The 18,781-nt window shown below is 43.4% G+C and overlaps 2 protein-coding genes and 1 non-coding gene across 4 annotated transcripts in view; 2 read left to right on the top strand and 1 right to left on the bottom strand.

Moving 5' to 3' along the window:
• Nucleotides 1–222: 222 nt before the first annotated feature.
• Nucleotides 223–9,380, top strand: slc35c2 (solute carrier family 35 member C2). Of its 2 annotated transcripts, none has more exons than XM_044038444.1 (10): nucleotides 223–320; nucleotides 1,539–1,744; nucleotides 2,600–2,750; nucleotides 3,379–3,442; nucleotides 3,531–3,603; nucleotides 4,303–4,471; nucleotides 4,636–4,719; nucleotides 5,505–5,680; nucleotides 5,982–6,111; nucleotides 7,421–9,380. In XM_044038444.1, exons 2-10 carry the CDS (start codon nucleotides 1,634–1,636, stop codon nucleotides 7,555–7,557), a joined length of 1,095 nt encoding a protein of 364 aa, XP_043894379.1. In that variant the 5' UTR covers nucleotides 223–320; nucleotides 1,539–1,633; the 3' UTR covers nucleotides 7,558–9,380. The 2 variants fall into 2 exon arrangements, with proteins under 2 accessions (XP_043894379.1, XP_043894380.1); XM_044038445.1 differs by lacking the exon at nucleotides 223–320 and adding an exon at nucleotides 806–1,236.
• A 1,656-nt stretch (nucleotides 9,381–11,036) lies between these two features.
• The window catches only part of LOC122776890 (collagen alpha-1(XX) chain), a 27,033-nt gene continuing 19,288 nt past the window's right edge, over nucleotides 11,037–18,781 (top strand). The window contains exons 1-5 of the mRNA XM_044037658.1: nucleotides 11,037–11,116; nucleotides 14,454–14,592; nucleotides 15,557–15,661; nucleotides 16,250–16,393; nucleotides 17,876–18,082. Coding sequence (XP_043893593.1) covers nucleotides 14,469–14,592; nucleotides 15,557–15,661; nucleotides 16,250–16,393; nucleotides 17,876–18,082 — 580 coding nt within the window. The 5' untranslated portion in view covers nucleotides 11,037–11,116; nucleotides 14,454–14,468. The remainder of the gene's footprint in view (nucleotides 11,117–14,453; nucleotides 14,593–15,556; nucleotides 15,662–16,249; nucleotides 16,394–17,875; nucleotides 18,083–18,781) is intronic.
• Nucleotides 18,504–18,576, bottom strand: trnar-ccu. The gene has a single exon. It is a non-coding gene; the product is annotated as a tRNA-Arg (tRNA).

The raw sequence follows: 18,781 nt of genomic DNA, 5'->3' as shown, positions 1-18,781 counted from the left end.
TAAGCATTTGTATTATTTACTAAAATAGCTGCATATTTACTATAGTATTAGTTTTTTTGGGATACTTTTTTTATACTTTCTCATAATCATGAAATACAGTCTCATAATTATGGGATACTTTACTTCTATGACTTTGCATCTCATAATTATAACTTGGCATCTCATAATTATGACTTACTAATATATATTTTTATGTTTTCATCACTCCCCCTTGTGGTCATTTTGGGTCAAGCATGCAGGTTCTCTCACCCATGGTCCAACAAATGGTCGACTTAATCCAAAGTTAGCATGTTTTAAAAATGAGGACAGCATAAGTGATGGTATGTAATGAGTGTGTATTCAACTGCTTTGTTTACTCATTGCTCGCCCGTGAATGAGAAATGAATTAATGCGACAACAACAACAATAACAACAAATAAGAGAAGTACAATTGCCGCACTTAGCATCAGGCTAAATGGCTCTGCTAGCCTCAGTTATATAGGACGCTGCTGCTGCTGCTAGCATCTCGCTAACGAGACGTTTGCACACACTTAACTATACACATGTAACTATATTATAAAGTGGGTTAACACCGAGTCCGGCACGGCACGGCACGTCCCAGCCTTGTTCCGCACCGCTTCCACAGGTTGTGCGACGCGGCTACTTCCCATAGCTAGTGACGCGTCATCACGCTATGTAAACATTAGCTGGTTCTGTAGCCCAATGCTAATATTGTGATTATGTCTGGGAACAGTGTTCGTTCGTTCGTGCGTGTGTGTGTATGTGCGTGTGCGTGTGTGTGTGTGTGTGTAGCCGTTGCTGTCCCGGGATAGATTATGCTGCACGAAAGGAAGCAGGAAAAGCACATAGTTATGTAAACACAAAAGCCACCGGCGAGAGTAATGTGTACGCCGAATGGACGACTGCTCCATTGTAATTCGTCCACTGCTGTGGTTCGCAGTGGGTGTGACTTTTTTAGAGGTTAATTAACTCTGACACGATAAAATGTTAAGATTAATCTACGGGGTTCAGTTTGAGTGCGAGATAGGTCACGTGGAAATGACACGTACCGAGACAGGGTCAGTGTTCACGTCCCCGTCACCAGTTGCTCCAAGCAACTGATGATGGCGAGACATGAGAACGTGGTTTATGATGTAGATAATTATTATTATTAAGTGTAGTCGACGGTGTTTTAGTTGATTTCGAAATGGGTCAAAACGCTAGTTAGCACGGGAAAGTTAGCCAAACAACATCCCGGTGAGTGGTATTATTCTTACTATCATGAGACGCGACTGTCTCATTAATGTCATGTGTGGTTAATGTTGCTGTTTATGTCGTTATTTGACTGCTGACTAGACACGCTGGCTCATAATAGTTGCAAATACTAAGCTAGAGCTAATGTTGATGTTAGGCTGACTCAGCGCTGTGCGTGTGTGTGTGCGTGTGTGTGTGTGTATTGCCCTGAAACGGTGTATTATGCTTGCTCACTGTACACATACACACAGATAAACGGCTTTTTTGTCCCCTCCCCGATCCTCCACCCTCTCTCTCTCTGTCAGCTGTCAGCTATGGGTGACAGGCATGGCTGCAGAGTCGGTGAAGAGATGACCTCTTGTCTGTAGCTGTCCCACCGTGGACAGCTTTTTACACCTTCATGGCGTTTCCTGTCCAGTTCCTGTGCAAGGGGCTTCGCAGTGTGGGATTAGTTCTACTCTACTACGCCTTCTCCATTGGCATCACCTTCTATAACAAATGGCTGATGAAGGTAAGTGGAGGGGTTTAATCTGAACTGATCTATTCCTTTTAAGACAAATTGGCCGTTGGTGTGAGAGTTGATGGTTGTTTGTCTCTATGTACCCCACCTTTTGCCCAATGTCAGGTATACATTGGGTGAAACTGATATTTATCTTGGGCCACACAGTTGGTGTAGTGGTTAGCACTCTTGCCTTTGAAGTGAGAAGACCTGGGTTTGCGACCCGGTAAGAACAAGGTCCTTTCTGCATGGAGTTTGCATGTTCTCCCCCGTGTGCGCATGGGTTTTTCTCTGGTTTCCTCCCACAGTCCACAAACATGCAATATGGGGATTAGGTAAATTAGACACTCTAAATTGACCATAGGTGTCAGTGTTTGTCTCCATGTCCCTGTGATGGACTGGTGATCCGTCCAGGCTGTCAACCCATCTTTCGCCCTATGTCAGCAGAGATGTACCCTCATGTTGAGGATAAGCGGTAAATGATGGATGATATTTATCTTTGAAGGGTCTTTCTTGCTGGCTGCAGGTAAAAAAGGCCATCGAAAATACTGCCTCCAGAAAAATGGCCCCACTATAGATACTTTTGGTATAATATGCCCTAGAGCAAATGACTTATTCAGTATGACTTCAAAAAGATTTGGGTGTAAAACGTGGCAATGTTTACTGAGCTCATGTGAGAGACAGTCTGACGAGTGATGGCGAGATGAAGCCTCTTGACACCCTGAAGCTTTCCAGCTTAATGGTTGACATTTGAAAAAACATTTAACATGATTACTGTGTGATATTTGTGCAGATCTGTGACAAAGTCAAAGCAAACCTCTTGAGAAATGACCCACTTTGCTTTTCTCTTCTCTCTCTCTGTCTCAGGGTTTCCACTATCCCCTCTTCATGACGTTAGCTCACCTCACCGTCATTTTCTGCCTGTCTGCTTTGACGCGGCGGGCCATGCACTGCTGGACAGGGAAACCCCGCGTCATTCTGAACTGGACAGATTACCTCCTGAAAGTGGCACCGACTGGTGAGAGAGAGCCCAGGGACTGATCGTTACCTCTTTACCAGGGATTTAATCACACACTGTGATGAAAAGCACTCAAAATAAGTTGAATTTTGATTGGCGGGATCATTGTGAATTGGAAAAATCAATTAATTTAAAATACTGTTAAGCTTGCCAACATGCAATCCCACTCAATCATCGCTAAGTAGCCCCCAGTATCCCCATTGCAATGCTAAAATAAACAAATAAGTTTTCTGCCCCAAAGTGTTAGTTTACACTGTGCAGGATATTGGATTATTGATTAGGATAATTCCAAAGTCCACTGAGATAAATCATAACCAATGTGATAGTTTGAAGATAAGATAATCCTTTATTAGTCCAACCATGGGAAAATGTATGTAGGGTAATCAAAGGTACAAACAGGTTTGACTTGTCCACATAAGATCGTGTTGGGACTTTAATTTAGTTACAGACGAAAACTAGTTTAAAGCCCAACAGTTCTACAGTTATTGAGTCACTATTTACATTATTTACCGACTTTTCACCATATTATTTCAAACTGATACCAACAAAAACAAGTGTTTTTTTGTCGTGTAAAAGCTCTTTATTCTCGGTCTGTCTGTCTGTCTGTCTGTCTGTCTGTCTCACACAGCCTTGGCCACAGCTCTGGACATTGGACTTTCCAACTGGAGTTTACTCTTCATCACCATTAGCTTGTAAGTTTGTGGCTTTTTGCAACACGTGACCTCGGTGGTGTGAATCGAAGCGTATGAGTGATGTTGTTTGTTGTGTTTGTTTTTAAAGGTACACCATGACCAAGTCCACAGCAGTGCTCTTTATCCTCTTTTTCTCCCTGGTGTTTAAACTCGAGGAGTCGGTGAGTTACTGTCATTAGTTTCTGAACGAATCCTCTCCACAACCTGATAGTTGTCAATAAATGATCTTACCGCAAAGAAGCTGTAAAATACGTTTGTTTTTTTGCTTTATCTCGCTGTTTAAACGATCTTCCTAAAGTTTGTTACCCACTTTATCTCCCACACCAAAGTCCATAGAGAAAATCAGCATTTTTAGCTGACAGGAACGCAGGAGCTGCTGGTCTACTGCTGCCTTATGTGCCTGAAGTCACAAAATAACACAGATGAACTTACTGATGGAGACGGCAGTGGATCAACAGCTCCTGTGTGCTGTGATGGAAAAATTGCTGATTTTGTCTATGGACTTTGTTGTGGGAGAAAGTGGCAAACACATTCTTAAGATATTGTGACTTAAGCTAGCATATATTTTATTAAGTGAGCATTTTGTAACCTGGCTAAAATCTGTTGTTCCTTGTGTTTTTCCAGCAATGGTGCATTTTTGGATGCGTCCAGTTTGAAAAGCCTGCACTATCACTTTAATTCAAGTTTAAGTTTCGTCTCGATCTATGCTCATAAACACAAAACAGACTTCATATGCAAGCGAGCGAGCGGCTCTGCTTTCAGGACTCAACAGTCAAAACCAAAAGAGCTAGTGCGTCATTTTGGAATCTGTGTGTGTGTCATTTTTTGCCGTTTCTCACAGATTCTCTGTCTCTTGTCAGAACCCATTCCTGATCGTGGTGGTCCTGCTGATCTCCAGCGGTCTGTTTATGTTTACGTACGAGTCGACCCAGTTCAACCTGGAGGGATTCGTCATGGTGTTGCTGGCGTCCTTCATAGGCGGGATCCGCTGGACCCTCACCCAGATCCTCATGCAGAAGTCCGAGCTGGGTCAGTGTTGTAGGAGCTGAGTTGTTGTCGGACCACAAGGAAACTGATTGTGACAGTTAGAGGCAGTTGCTGCTGAATATCCCTCACCCTCAAACGTTCAAAACTAAAATGATGGTTTTTGTTTTTATTAAACTTTGTATTTCACGTTGTATTGTTTCCTGCAGGTCTTCAGAACCCCATCGACGCCATGTTCCACCTTCAGCCGCTCATGTTCTTCGGCCTCTTTCCTCTCTTCCTGTTTAATGAAGGTGAGACGCACTTCATTATCCATTATCCGTACTCTGCAGGCTACTGACTGACTGAGTGAGTGAGTGAGTGAGTCCTTCATATGTATATGTACATATGTGTATATATATATATACACATATGTATATGTACATATGTGTATATATATATATATATATATATATATATGTGTATATATATATATACATATATGTATGTATGTATGTATATATATATATACATATATATATACGTATATGTATATATATATACATATATATGTATATATACACATATATAGAGAGAGGATAATCAGATAATCTAGAAACGGCTCTGTCTCAGTTGTGCTGTAATAAGCCCTGTGAATTGTGTGCACGGTGACAGACATGTCTTCTCTCTTACATTTCAGGCCGACATAACAAGTAGCTGCAGATCAAATATTTTCTCATTAGCTCTATTTTCTTATTTTGACGCTCCAATAAATCAGTCATGATGTGGGTTTTAGTCGGTGGTGACGAGGGAGAAACCAGAGTCAGCGCTTTTCTCTGCCCCATTTTTAATTACATTACTCTCAGAGCTCTTTTATTATTATGCACACATGGCAAATCCAGAGAGGCTTGACGCTGCCTGCCAAAGATCTGACACTGATAAGATGCCCCACTCTGTCACCATATACAAGTAAACCTTTGTCGGATCAAGCAGTGCGACGTGGTCTTGATCTGAGCAACAATGTAAGCATCGGGGTTCAGAAAGTGAAACCTCTGACATGTTGTTTGACGTGTTCTGTTCTGTGGTCCGTGCCCCGCAGGTGTGAGCATCAGTACCTCAGAGAAGTTGTTTCGAGTGACCGAGCTCTCGCCTCTCCTGTACTCGCTCTGCACACTGAGCATCGGCGGCATGCTGGCCTTCGGTTTAGGCTTCTCGGAGTTCCTGCTCGTCTCTCGGACCTCCAGCCTCACTCTTTCTATAGCAGGGATCTTTAAGGTGCTTTTTTTTTTTCGCGTTTGCATGTAGTGCCTGTTTTGGTGCCGACCAAAAGCGAATGTCCTCCCTCCTCTGGGTTTATTTTAGTTTTCTGTTGTGTAATGTTGTGCCTCTAAGCACGGCAGCACTCTGGTCTTGTTCGGACTTATCCGCCGAACATCATCATTGCCTTTTTGTTTCTTTCTTTTCATCCAAGCATCACGGTAACTTAACTAAACAGAGTTTAAAAAGTCATTAAATATGAATATAACCTCAGTAAATAGCGACCTGTTGAACACATGCCTGTTGTGTTGCCCTGTAGGAGGTGTGCACTCTGCTTTTGGCCGCGTCTGTGATGGGAGACAAAATGAACGCGCTGAACTGGCTGGGATTCACCGTGTGCCTCTGTGGCATTTCACTGCACGTGGCACTCAAGACCTATTATTCCAAAAGTAAGTGTGTGTGTGTGTGTGTGTGTGTGTGAAAGGGCGTCCTTGTGTCAGTGGACGTAGGGCCGGACAACATGTCGATGTCTTCTGTCAATACTGTGACATGAGACAAGATTGAGTCTTAGATTTTGGTCAGAAGGTGTCTGTGAGGACGTTTCCTGCTTTTTAAAGGCTGTTGCATCTTCACCTCCTTTTCCGCTAACGGACAGTAGGGGGCAGTGGAGACAGCCCTCAATCCCCCAGCAACGACACGTTTATTTAACCATCACAATGACACAATGAAGCTGTGAAATTAACCCTGGATTTCTGTCTGAACCCGTGCCAACACGACCCGGTGGGTATCTGTGAAAAATGTCCATGAGTGTTCGTCAAACCTGGAAATGATGACGTTCTCAAATGTCTTGTTTTTGTCCACAAACCAAAATAATTCAGTTTGAATGATTTCTTTGTTTTATGGAGCAAAGAAACCAGAAGATATTCACATTTAAGAAGCTGAAACGATCAGAAATCTTGTTTTACTAATGAAAAAAGATTCAAACCGATTCATCAATGATCAAAATAGTTGTCGATTCATTTAGTGATCGATTAATAATCGAGTAATTGTTTCAGCTCTAGTTGCCATAATCTGAACCCCAACTATAATGGCAATTATGGTTTCTGGCCAAGCAGGTGCACCATCTGTCTTCAATGGACCAGATTATAATTTGAAATGTCTTTTGAAGGTTATTATAAATCAACATAATGTTTATGCATGGGTAAAGTTGGACTTTTTTGTTGTTTTCAGTCCATTGAGAAGTTTGAAACCACAACTATCTGACTGCTCTCCTCAACTTCTTTTCAAATTAATTGATATTTATTATGTAAATAAGTATTATAATGAGTATAAAATAGAAAAAGGAAATCCTGCAAACTCGTTTGACAATGCCTTGAATGAAAAGGATGTCATTAAATGATTTTCTACATCAGGCGTGTCCAAAGTCCGGCTTGTGGGCCAATCGGGGCCCTCGGTCAGATTTTCTACGGCCCGTTCAATCCCATCTGACTCCAGGTGTGATAGAAAGGCAGGATTTAAAAAAAACAAACAAACAGAAAAACCTCATTTTACTGCTGCGCGGCTTAGATTTGGTTACATTTAATTGTGAATTGTAAGAATGAAAATAAATGTATTTGTAACTTTTAATTACAAATACATTTTGTGGCCCCCGGAAATCTTCACGTGATCAAATCTGGCCTCCCCTGTTCCAGATTGTTGACTCACAAAATGACTGGAATCATGTTTTGACGTGACATTTTCCTGCGGTTTGTCCGTCAGATAAGGTCCCGTCTCTGCGGCAGCTGAGCAGCAGGAGCCCGGAGCTCGAGCTGCCGCTGCTGCAGCAGAGCAGATACGACGCCGAGGATTCAGCCGCCGATGGGTACGGCGACGAGGAGGAAATCACTCTGCACTGACGTCGCAGAGTACGGCCTTCTTCTGGACTCCTGTTGTCATTCCACACGTTTTCTGTTGGACGACCAAATGAGCTGCGAGTGCGTGCGCACTTCCCCCAAAAAAAGAAAGAACACAGCTCGGGACACACTGCCTCAAAAGAGAGGGAGCCACCCTCTCTTTAGCTCTTTACTTCCACTGATTTGTCTCTTCAGGAAAGTATAAGTTGTACATTAACTGTGGACTTTGAACCTGACACACGTTTGTGTGGTTTCTGCCTTAAGGGCCTCTCTCTGAAGTGTTACTAACACATGCAGCTGTCAGACTGTGATGGATGGGGAGAGGAAATTTACAGCTTAAAATGACACCTTGAATTATTGAGGGTCATATTTTCTTTTGCTATTTACCTTCACTGTGTGGTACCTAAATACCCACGTATACGGGTACACGTCACTAACTGTGTCCCCACAGAATCAGCTGTTAGGAGACAGAGAGCTCATCTGCAGGTTCATTTTCTCCACAAATCGTAACTGCTTGGTCAAAAAAAGAAGAAAAGAATCATCACAACGTAACCTAAAGCCTTAATATTCATCATGGAGAGTTTTTTGCAACCAAAATTGTCCCAAAACTCAAGAATATTGGAGGAATAAAGTAGCAGATGCTCCCTCTTGTGACGGTTGCTCACATGACTGAATGATTATCACAGTTTGTATGTGTTTTAGTTGTCACTGAACCTGTTAAATCATGTGTCTTTGTTGTCATTTGATTGTTAGCTGGTGGCTATGCTACCAGGTACTGACCAGAGACCGAGACACTAGGGGGTCTCGTAACGTCGGTAAACAATTGTCCGTCTCAAATGCTACTTTCAATCTTCTTGATGTCAATTTTGTTATTCATGTTCCCATTGTAGAGGAATTTAGACCATAAAGTTTTGTATCAGTGTTAATCCACGTGATTGACGCCTGGTACAATCCCGAACTTCCACCTGTAAACCCTCGACATTGGGCGGACCAAATCATAATTCTGGAGGCTTTCAATGGGAGTTCAGATCATTCACTTGATGCTGACACATAATTGGTGCTGACTGAGGAACCAGCATGAATCATGGCTGCCAGTGGGGACGTAATTAAAGAGTCTACCATATCTCGCTCACTCTGTGCACCAAAGTCTTTCAGAGATCTTTATAGAAAGGCACACAGGAGTTGTCGGTCATCAGTGACTTCACACGTGTTATTTGGCATTTTAAGTCCTTGAATCTGGTTTACCCCATCCGACACAAACTTACCGAACAAGGCCGCAGTAGACCGGCGACACGTGTGTCCCTGCAAGTTAAAAATGCGATTTACAAACTTCTCTTTCCAGTCAGAAAAGCCTGTGATAAAGTGGAAATCACGTTCTTTAGATATCATAGAAAGAAGCCAGCGTAGATGGGTGTTGGCTTTAATCTGTCCTCATGTCTTCAGTCCCTGGTCTCACTCAGCACTGACTATGTGTTTGCACCACAGTCAAGTCTCCCTTTAAGCCTTGTCCATGGCTGATGCCATGAAGGAAGTCTGGGTGTACATGTCCTAACATTTGGACCTGGTTTTTAATCACAGTCAAAAACAATGAGAAGCTTCTTCAGAGGTGAGGACTTTAATGAGTTTACAAATGAACGGGTCAGCAGCTACAGAGACGTCAAACCAACTGTACCTTGATGTGCCTTCTTAATGTCTTAAAAGAGCTATTTTCATAATGCGTTATTATTTAAATCTGTGAGGATGTCGCTGAATTAATTCAGTTTTAAGCCATTGTAATGTTGTAATGAACTGGAAATGAAGTTAAAACAATTAAAGTGTGGAGCACACTGTCTGTGTCCAGGAGTTCACATGTGTTTGTTACGCTCTCCAGTCTCGCCAGTAGATGTCACTAATGGGACCCTTTTGATTATTTGGGTGTAAATGATCAAAATAATGTTGGTTAAGTTTCATTTTCTACGATTGTTTTTCCAGTTGAACCCGATGGTCGTGGTTCCAAAACAAAACCACATTGAGAGTGTTTGGAAAAGTATGACTGTGTTGTGTTTATGTTGTCTATTTGTCCTTTGAACACATTTATGCGTTCCCACAATGTGAGGAAGGAGACTTGTCTTGTCTCTGTAGAACCTGACTTTCCAACAAGTGCCGCGTTTCCATCCTGGTACGTGCGACAGGGTTTGTCATGCGACCTTCACATTACCGTAACTCCCCCACCGTGATATGTAGAACATTAAAGAGGCCATAGCATGGTCCTCTCTCACTTCTATGTGAGATATGGAGGTGGTTTTTATGGTCAAAAACCTCCTAGTCGCTGCAAACGGGCCAATGTAAATGTCTCAGCCGCGCTGTTTCAGACCAAAACCACACCCAGAGAACACGGACTGTCAGTGACACTGTGACAGTGAAAACTGCTGCAGGACGCCTGGAGCTCGGATAACGTTGTGCTTACCGAGATGATAAACACACATACATGCAAATGAGCGTGTAGCTTAGCCTGTAGCCCGCTATCGCTAATGCTAAACGACAAAACAAGCACACAAAGACAGTTTTTACGGTTTGTAAAAATTGTAATATACGTATTGTTGGCACTGCTCCTTCCTTTAGGTGAAGTTTGGTGCTGTGTCTTGCTTAGTTCTTGTTCTTCTTCGGATGCGTCCTGACTCTAGTGCCCGGACTCTAGGAGGCGCTGCTGTTTAGAGGAGTGGTGAAATTCACCAGTGACGTTATTGGTCAACGGAAGTGCCGTTCCGCTTCGTAGAGTTCAGGAAAACAATCAAACCCTGCGCTCTCAGCAGTGGCTGAACTGTTATGGACTTTTAGGGCTTCATAGACGAGGTCATGACGCAGATACACACACAAACGCAGCGGTGATTGGCACTTCCGGGCCATCTGTCCAGGGTGTCGGCTGAGATTGGCACAGTGCGACCCTCATATGGAGGATAAAGCAGTAGAAGATGGATGGATACCAAAAAAAGCAGAGAAATAGAGCTTTAATCACGCCCATATACTGTACTTATTGTACTTACAGTAATTATGGTAGAACCTCAGGACTTCTGTTGGAAGCGACCGTCCAATCACAGACGAGATTCACCAGCTCCACATTCACACGTTTGTGACGTCAGCTTCTCAGTAAACGGTTGAATAACAAGTCCTCAGAGCGAGGACTTGTGGCGTATTTCCACTCGCCTCCACCCACGCATCAAATCTGAATCAAATCAATCAAAAAACAATATTTTGACAGTATTTTAGACCCCCGAGACCCACCCCACCTGGCTCCCCTGTGGTTTGCACCATGCCTGTCAGGTTGTCAGTAGGTTTTTTTGGGGGAGGGGGGCCTTTCAGTTTGGAGCCCCCAGAAACCGTCCTGCTGTGGTTACCTGCGCCCCTGGTTCTCCTCCGCAGCGCCACGCCCATGCCTGAGCGGCGGGAGGAGGGCGGCGCTGCTTCTCAGGTTACAGCCCGAGGTGAAGCCGTGAAGAGCGGCGCTGAGACCGCTCAGAAGAGCGGATACTGAACCTCCGGTATGTTGAGTGGAGTCTGCGTGAAGGACTAAGCAGCAGCTCAGGTAAGAGCTCACCTGAGCGAGCCTTCAACTCTTTCACGCTGTCGGTGATGTTCACGATCAATCGGTCGTTCGAGCCATAAAGTGTTAAAAACTGTTGATTTATGTTTCCCAAACTTTGATATGATGACGTTCTTAAATGTCTCATTTGTCCACAAACCGACATTATGATTTATTTAGTTAAATGGAGCAAAAAAAACAAACAGATAATAATATTCATATACATCAAGAAGGCTTACAAATTCAGAGAAGTTGTTTCAATGATTTATTAATTGTTTGTTAAATGTTACGTTTATAAAAAATAATTGGCGATTCAATTTGTAATCAATTCCTTATCAATTAGTCGACACAAATCATTGCAGCCCCGATTATTTACAACTTTAATAAATGTATATGTATACATATATATGTATATGTATATATATATTTATATATATATATATATATATATATATATGAACAAAGGGTAATTTCCATAAATCTACTAACAAAACAACAGTCAATCTAAGATTGATTATATTTACAAGAAAATGTTCTTTTAAACACTAAAAATTGCTAATAATTTTTTAGAAATATTATTTATTCTTCACTGTGAAAATGACACCCTATGTCTTAATGGGATAACTGGTACAAATAAAGGTTAAATAAAGTAAAAAAAGTGCTGGGTTAAGTGGCTTCTTTGCTCCATTTACAACAGAGAAATCGTTAAAATTTAATCATTTTGGTTTGTGGACCAAACGAGACATTGGAGAACATCATGATTTCCAGGTTCGGTAAACACTGATCAACATTTTAAAGTGGATTCATGGAGAAAACAATCGACAGATGAATCGATCATGAAAATAAAGTGATCCAGGGCCGTGTCACACATGTGTGGTCTGCTCTGTGGTGCACGGCCTGCAGATCTGGCTGATTTGTGACGATCATTGTTTCCTGGTGAGATCACTGCACGAAACAGGAGAGGCATTGATGAAAGGATGGACGATATTAACTCTGACAACACTTGAGTTACATTGACAAGTGGTGTGTATGTGTGTGTGTGTGTGTGCAGTGTGAAAATGTGTAAAGGACAAATGATTAAGCCACTGTATAGCACTTCAACATAATGACCCATTAATTCAGTCAAAGCTAATTCTCCTCCGCTTTATTCTCATGGAAGTTAAACGCTGAGGTTTTTCTGCGTAGAAATCTCTCGACTAGAGGAAGTGGAAAATCTACCGTCCTCCGCCGACATTGCATAACAACACCCACCTTTTCCTCTGGGTCAGGCAGACAGGCAGGCAGGCAGGTATGCCTGACACAGCTCAGGTATAAAAATTCGACTTGGCAACACTCAGGCATGCAGGTACATGTGAAACATGAGAGGAAATACAAAAAGAAAGAAGGGCAACACGGTCACGTCACGTGTACGCGAGTGTTCTGGAGCCTGGAGGCGGACTGGAGGTTCAGTGGTGGCCTGACCAAACATGACATACAGCAGGGTTATTCAACAAGGAAAGGTTTGGCTTAAAATTGGCAAATTGGCTTAAAACGTCTTCAGTCAGAAAAACAAAAACAAAAACCCACGTTCGCTGCCTTGGGCGAACAATAATGTGCACGCTGTCTTTACTCAGCCGCTTGTTATGAAGACAAACGTGTGTGAGACACGTACTTGTACTACATATGGACATTCACTCCCCACACTTGGCTGTCTCCATGACAACAGGAGTGTTGTTATTTTCATTTTTCAATCCAAACATTTAGTTTTACGTTAGCTGTCAATTCTAGCAACAGAATCTGTTTGAAGATAAGCAAATAGTTTAAGATCAGATTTGTTAAATCAATCATCTGCCGGGGCCAGATATTGATGCTGGCGGGGCCAGTTTTGGCCCACGGGCCACTCATTGCTGACCACTGACATAGTGCAGTATGTTTTCATCAAATGATGGCTGGAACGTTTCGGTACATGTGTATTTTAAAGACGTGAACCTCACCGTGCCGTTATGTTAAAGGCGTCTTTAAGCTTGATTAGCATGATTGATTGATTAGCTTTTAAGATTGATTAGCATGTTGCTGGGCTGCAGCTAACATAATTCTTTTCCATAACGGATGAATGCGTCGTCTTGTTTGATCCACGAAGTGTGATAAAACTATGAGAGATCTTCATGGCAAACTTCTCAAATGTCTTTTATTTAGTTTGAATGATTTCTTTGTCGTATAAAATGTTCACCTTTAAAGAAGCTGAACAACTACAATCACTTCTACGTTAAAACACAGAAGCAATTCATTTGGTCGGAAACCTCTCGTGCGTCCTGTGCTGGATTCTAAGGTGTGAGACCTTGCTAAGGTTCTAGTGTATGAACTATGAAGCTGGACAGTAGCCCAGTGATTTGAAAGGTGTTTAGCTGCAGTACACAACTTCAACCCCTAGATGCCACTGAATCCTACACACTGTTTGTTTATTCTTTTGACATTTCCTTGAATTGTGTGAAAAATAAAACTGAGATCGTTTTGAAAAGTACACAAGTACCAACATCTGTGAACCAACCCCCATGTTACTTTTCTCTTGTTTGTGTAACAGCTGAACCACCGCTCAGTTAATTATGGTGTTGTCCAGTCTGCTGTTGAACAGAAAACACATTGTTTCTGCCCACACAGTCCACTTGGCGTGTGTGTGTGTGTGTGTGTGTGTGTGTGTGTGTGTGTGTGTTATTAGCTGTGTGTAATGGGCTCTCCCTCTGAAACACCTGTATTCTGAGTCCGCCATAAAAAAAAGTTCCCATGGGAAAAAGGCGACTGCTTGGCATTTAATTTTTTGAGATTGTTTGGTTTTCTGTTTTCTGACCAGCTGATTGATTAACAGAGTTCTTACGGTAGCTTCACCAATCAATAATTCCACAACTTTTCATTGGGACTAATCCAGTACCGATAATCAGAAACTGCAGTATCTACCGATACCAGTCATATTAGACCATTTATGAACGTGTGACGCTGTTCATGCTGAGTCATTTCAAAGACACAATTCTCCAACTGTGTAACAAACACAGTATTATTCTCCAAAAAAGAACAAATCAACAGCCCAAAACATGACTCAGCGCAAACGTATGTGACGATGTATAGGATTTCCGATCCAGTGATTTTGACCAGTATCAGACCAATACCGATACTAATCGATACCGATTCCATCCCTAAATCCAATAGGGATGTTCCAATATTAAACGTATTACTGGTTGATGGGAGAATAATATTTGTAATAAGATGGCATCATTTGAACATTTTAACCCGGATCACTGTGACTTTGGGAAACATAAATAAATAAATAAATACATAACAAATGTCTTTGTTTGTTTTCATGCGTCAGGGCTCCACCTGTCTCATGTCTCCTCACCTCCTCGCCTCATCCTCATCCTCATCCTCATCATCACCACCGTCCTGGCTGATGCTGTGTTTCCTGCTCAGTGTCCTGCTGCTGCTGCTGTCCCCAGGGGTCCAGGGCCAAGGTAGAGTGACATTTCAACCGCAGCTTTGTTGTTGGAGACAAATGACTGGTGCTGTCAGTCACTCAAAACAGCTGAGCTGTCGGGCACTAGACGGATGGATGGATGAATTTCTAATGACCTTTCATGTGTGGAAAGGGTTGTCCTGATAAATCATCACTTTATTAACACATGTGATGATTGTTACTTTATTCACACATCAATGCTGGGAGAGGTTTTCTGAAACACAGTGAGGGATCCATGTGGATCTGATCGGCTCAGTCAGCATTTGTTTATGGTTAAAAGTTACGCACTGCGGTTTTTATTTGGGATGACTGCGTCTGCCAAACAACCACATAAATCCTTCACCCCACAGAGTCATGACGCTGAAAACACACCACAAAGTCTAAATGTGGCGTGTGCTCCACTGAGCTTCAGGAAAAGTGGTTTCTGTTGGTGGTCTGTTTGACCCTTTCACCCAGTCTCCTTAAATCCATATTAGACCCCACACTGATCCCCGACCAGGCCGTGAAAAAGCTCCATTGAGTGGTTCATGTTCATGTCTACGCTCCTTTGTCTTGTTTGCTTCCTTTTGCCCTCGCGTCCCCCTCCACTTCCTCTCCATCCGTCACCCCACCACACGGTCCACACAGAACCCCGAAACAGTTCACGTCTGTGACGCTCCTCTGACATGACCTGCGCGACCTTCTCGTCCTCGTCTCTGAGGACAGGGCCGGGCTTTGATGGACGAGCAGCTGGAGGGAGCGATGGACGGAGGGCGAGAGGAGAGACACATGAAAGACGCTGCTTGTTAGAAAACCACTGCTGGAAATTATGCAGATGAAGTTGAAACAAGAGCTGGATTTGACTCTTCCTTTGATCTCTGAAACGCGACTGGCATACTCTCCTCTTTCTGTCTCTTCCTGACCCACATTCTTCACGTGGACAACATTTTTTTTTTCTCCTCCTCGTTTCTGTGAATGTCAAGGTCGTCTGAAGCTGACGGTCCTGTCTGAGGACAGACTGCAGATGAAATGGAAGGAGGCTGATGGACCCGTGCAGGGCTACAAGGTCCGAGTGAAGCCCATCTCAGGTGAGACAGTCCAGCCTGTACTGAGACGTGACTTAATAATATACTCTATCGAATATCTAATGGCCCTTTTCCACTGTGACAGTATCTCGATAATCTCAACGTAACAACACCTGGTAAATTTAGCTCAACGTGAGATGATATTTTAGGGTTAGAAAGTGTGCTCTGTTTCTTTGTCGAGGTTTTTCTTCAGCATCACAAATGCTTTCAGTTCTAAAACTGAGTCGGCTCTTTGTTACAGTTCGACTTCCTTGAGAATCAACGTTTTGTCGGCGATGATAGAGAAGAGGAAACATGATGGTTTCATTAGCAATGCTGTGTGTGTGTGTGTGTGTGTGTGTGTGTGTGGCATTGTGAACTCATGAAAGCATGAAAACTCATCTCTGCTGAGAAATGAAATCTCCTGCTTAGTCATGATTTCTTTTTTTAAACAGCGATAAATAAATGTCACGTGACGACAGGAACCGTGACTTCTCTCAATCACCCAAGAAACTCTTCTTCTTCTTCTTCTTCTTCTTCTTCTTCTTCTTCTTCTTCTTCTTCCTCTTCTTCTTCTTCTTCTTCTTCTTCTTCTTCTCCTCCTCCTTGCAGAGGTTCCTCAGCCGGAGCTGATGCTGACGACCACGCGGGGCAGAGCGACCGTAGCAGGACTGGACTCCAGTCAGGAATATGCCCTCCAAGTGCTCGTGCTCAACGGAACCACGGAGAAGCTTCTCGCAAAGAGAAGATTCACCAGTAAGAAACGCGTCCCTCGTGGCTCAGGTTAACGTATGAGGTTCTGAGAGAAGGAGCTGAGTTCACTGCTGTCACTGAAATCATGGCTAAACCTACGCCAGCTTAATTCTACCATGTTTCTCTCATTTATTTCACCATGAGTGGAAACTTTAAAAGAACAACAAAGCAAAGTCTTCATGGCTCACATGAGCTTTTTAATCTGCCTGCATCAGTGAGTTAGAATGTTTTATTTGAACTTAAATGTCCCGACAGTGTTTTAAATCATTTATTTAGATTTGCCTGAACGACACAAATGTAACCTAGAGTTACACCTAATGAAAAATTCACGTATCTGTCCAACCTTTACTTGACTACATTTCCTATAATTTATATCTCTTTTCTAGTCTTGAAGATACTTGTACTTTTACTCAAGTATCCCTTTAAAGTACTTCATACTGAGTGTTAATACTTGGTAGAAAAACCTCTATCAAACATTTTTTAGTGACCCCCAAGAAATATCCTGCGTCCCATCTGTGGGCCCAAACCCAGTGTTTGTGGTTCCTCGTGACCTGGAATGCTTCACATTTTGATCTGTGTGGGTTTGAGTCATGATGGGATGCACAACAGTGACACGCTGCGATAAAAAGAAAGCGTGCTTCTTCATCCCTGCTGCTCGCTCCGTGTGTGCTGGGACTCTGGCACGAACACATTTTTAACATTCTGTCTCACACACACACACACACACACACACACACGGTCATGTTTCAGCTGGATTACAGGCTGCAGTGTGCACTCACATGAGATAAGCATGTCCCAGCTCACACAGGAAACCGCTGGTGAAGCAGCGGGGAGGAGGGTTTATACGTCTGTGTGTTAGCACACTGCTGTATCCTCCACATGAGGGTCGCAGGGCGACAGGCGGGCGGTCACACCCAGGACAGACAAACAACTGTCCACTGTCATGAAAGAGAAACAAAGCCGCGCTCTTCTTGCTTCAAAGGCAGGAGCGCTAACCACTGCACCCTCCGTGTGGCCTCCCTCCCTGAGTGTTTGTCACAGTAGATTAGATTGTGTCTGTAATATGCAGATGCAGCCTCGGGGCTTGGTTTTCTTGATGATAGTGGGTTACTGTGTCGAGTCAGACGTGTGCAGACGTGCCGCTCACACACTCACAGAGACCCGACGGCTGTCCTGCAGGATGAGTGATGGCAGTCTGGGAATTCCTTGCAGGTACGGCTTCAGATGCTTTCACCGCCCTCACAGCTTATTTTGAGCCGCGTTCGTCCGTCGCGTTGTTGAAATAGTTGTGTAGGAAATTTCACCCTCAATTTGCTGCCGTGACTACAGTAATCCTTTCACTCCAGGCGAGGATTAGTCAGGAAGACGAGGTGTGTTTTTAGTTCAAGTCTTGCATTGTTCCTGGTTGTTGTTTCTTCTGTGATATTATGGGATGTACGTTTCCCTGAGATCCAGCATTATGGATGAACATTCCCTGTCTCCCAGTGGACAGTCTACGGGAGGAGGAAATGATCCGCAGCGGGAGCCGAGAGCAGCGGAAGAAGACGCTGCTGGGCGGGTCGGGGTCCGGAGACCTGGACGATGCAACAGAGGCTCTGCTGGGTCTGCCGACAGTTCTCTATCCCGCCGCCAGCACCGCCAGCACCACCAGCACCACCAGCACCGCCAGCACCGCCCCTCCTACCACTGCAGGTACTGTAGATAATAACATGATGATTACTCAGTTAGTTTTTCATAATTGAAAATAGCTCAAATAATGTCACCACTGTGTGAGTGTCAGGCCCTAATAACACAACAGCAACACATACTGCAGGAGTTTAAAATACCCAGAGTCCGACCACTTTACACGGATCGACAAAAGGAGGATGGAGCAATTCAAGATAAACAAGGCAGTCACAGACGGCAGACTTCACGTCTTGTTCCAGATCAGAAGGTCGCATGTTCAAATCCCATCAAGTTCTAAAAAAAAAGTTATTCTAACCAGCCTCTGTCGCCCTCTGCTGCTCATATTACAAGTGCACACACACTAATAAGTGATACTCAATTTGACCTTTGACACACAGCTGTGGGCAACATTGATTGTTCAGTGATGTAAATCGTTTCCTCTGTTGTCCACCCCAGATGGGACTCGAACCCACAATCCCTGGCTTAGGAGGCCAGTGCCTTATCCATTAGGCCACTGGGGCACACTGTGGCTGCAGTGTGTTGTCGTTGTAACACAATCACATGCTGTTCTGAGTTCACACAAAAGGGCTCCAGGCGTCATGTGACTTGCTGGAGTGTGTTAGTTTTTATGTGAGATACTGGACACAGACGTTTCCCCACAGTGATGACCTGTCAATCTTATCTATGGACCTGCCCACCAACATACCTACGTATGGATTTACCTAC

Source organism: Solea senegalensis, linkage group LG11 (assembly GCF_019176455.1).
Source record: "Solea senegalensis isolate Sse05_10M linkage group LG11, IFAPA_SoseM_1, whole genome shotgun sequence".
NCBI lineage: Eukaryota > Metazoa > Chordata > Actinopteri > Pleuronectiformes > Soleidae > Solea > Solea senegalensis.
The sequence above is the reverse complement of the archived record's forward strand: the minus strand, read 5'-3'. Positions and strand labels throughout refer to the sequence as shown.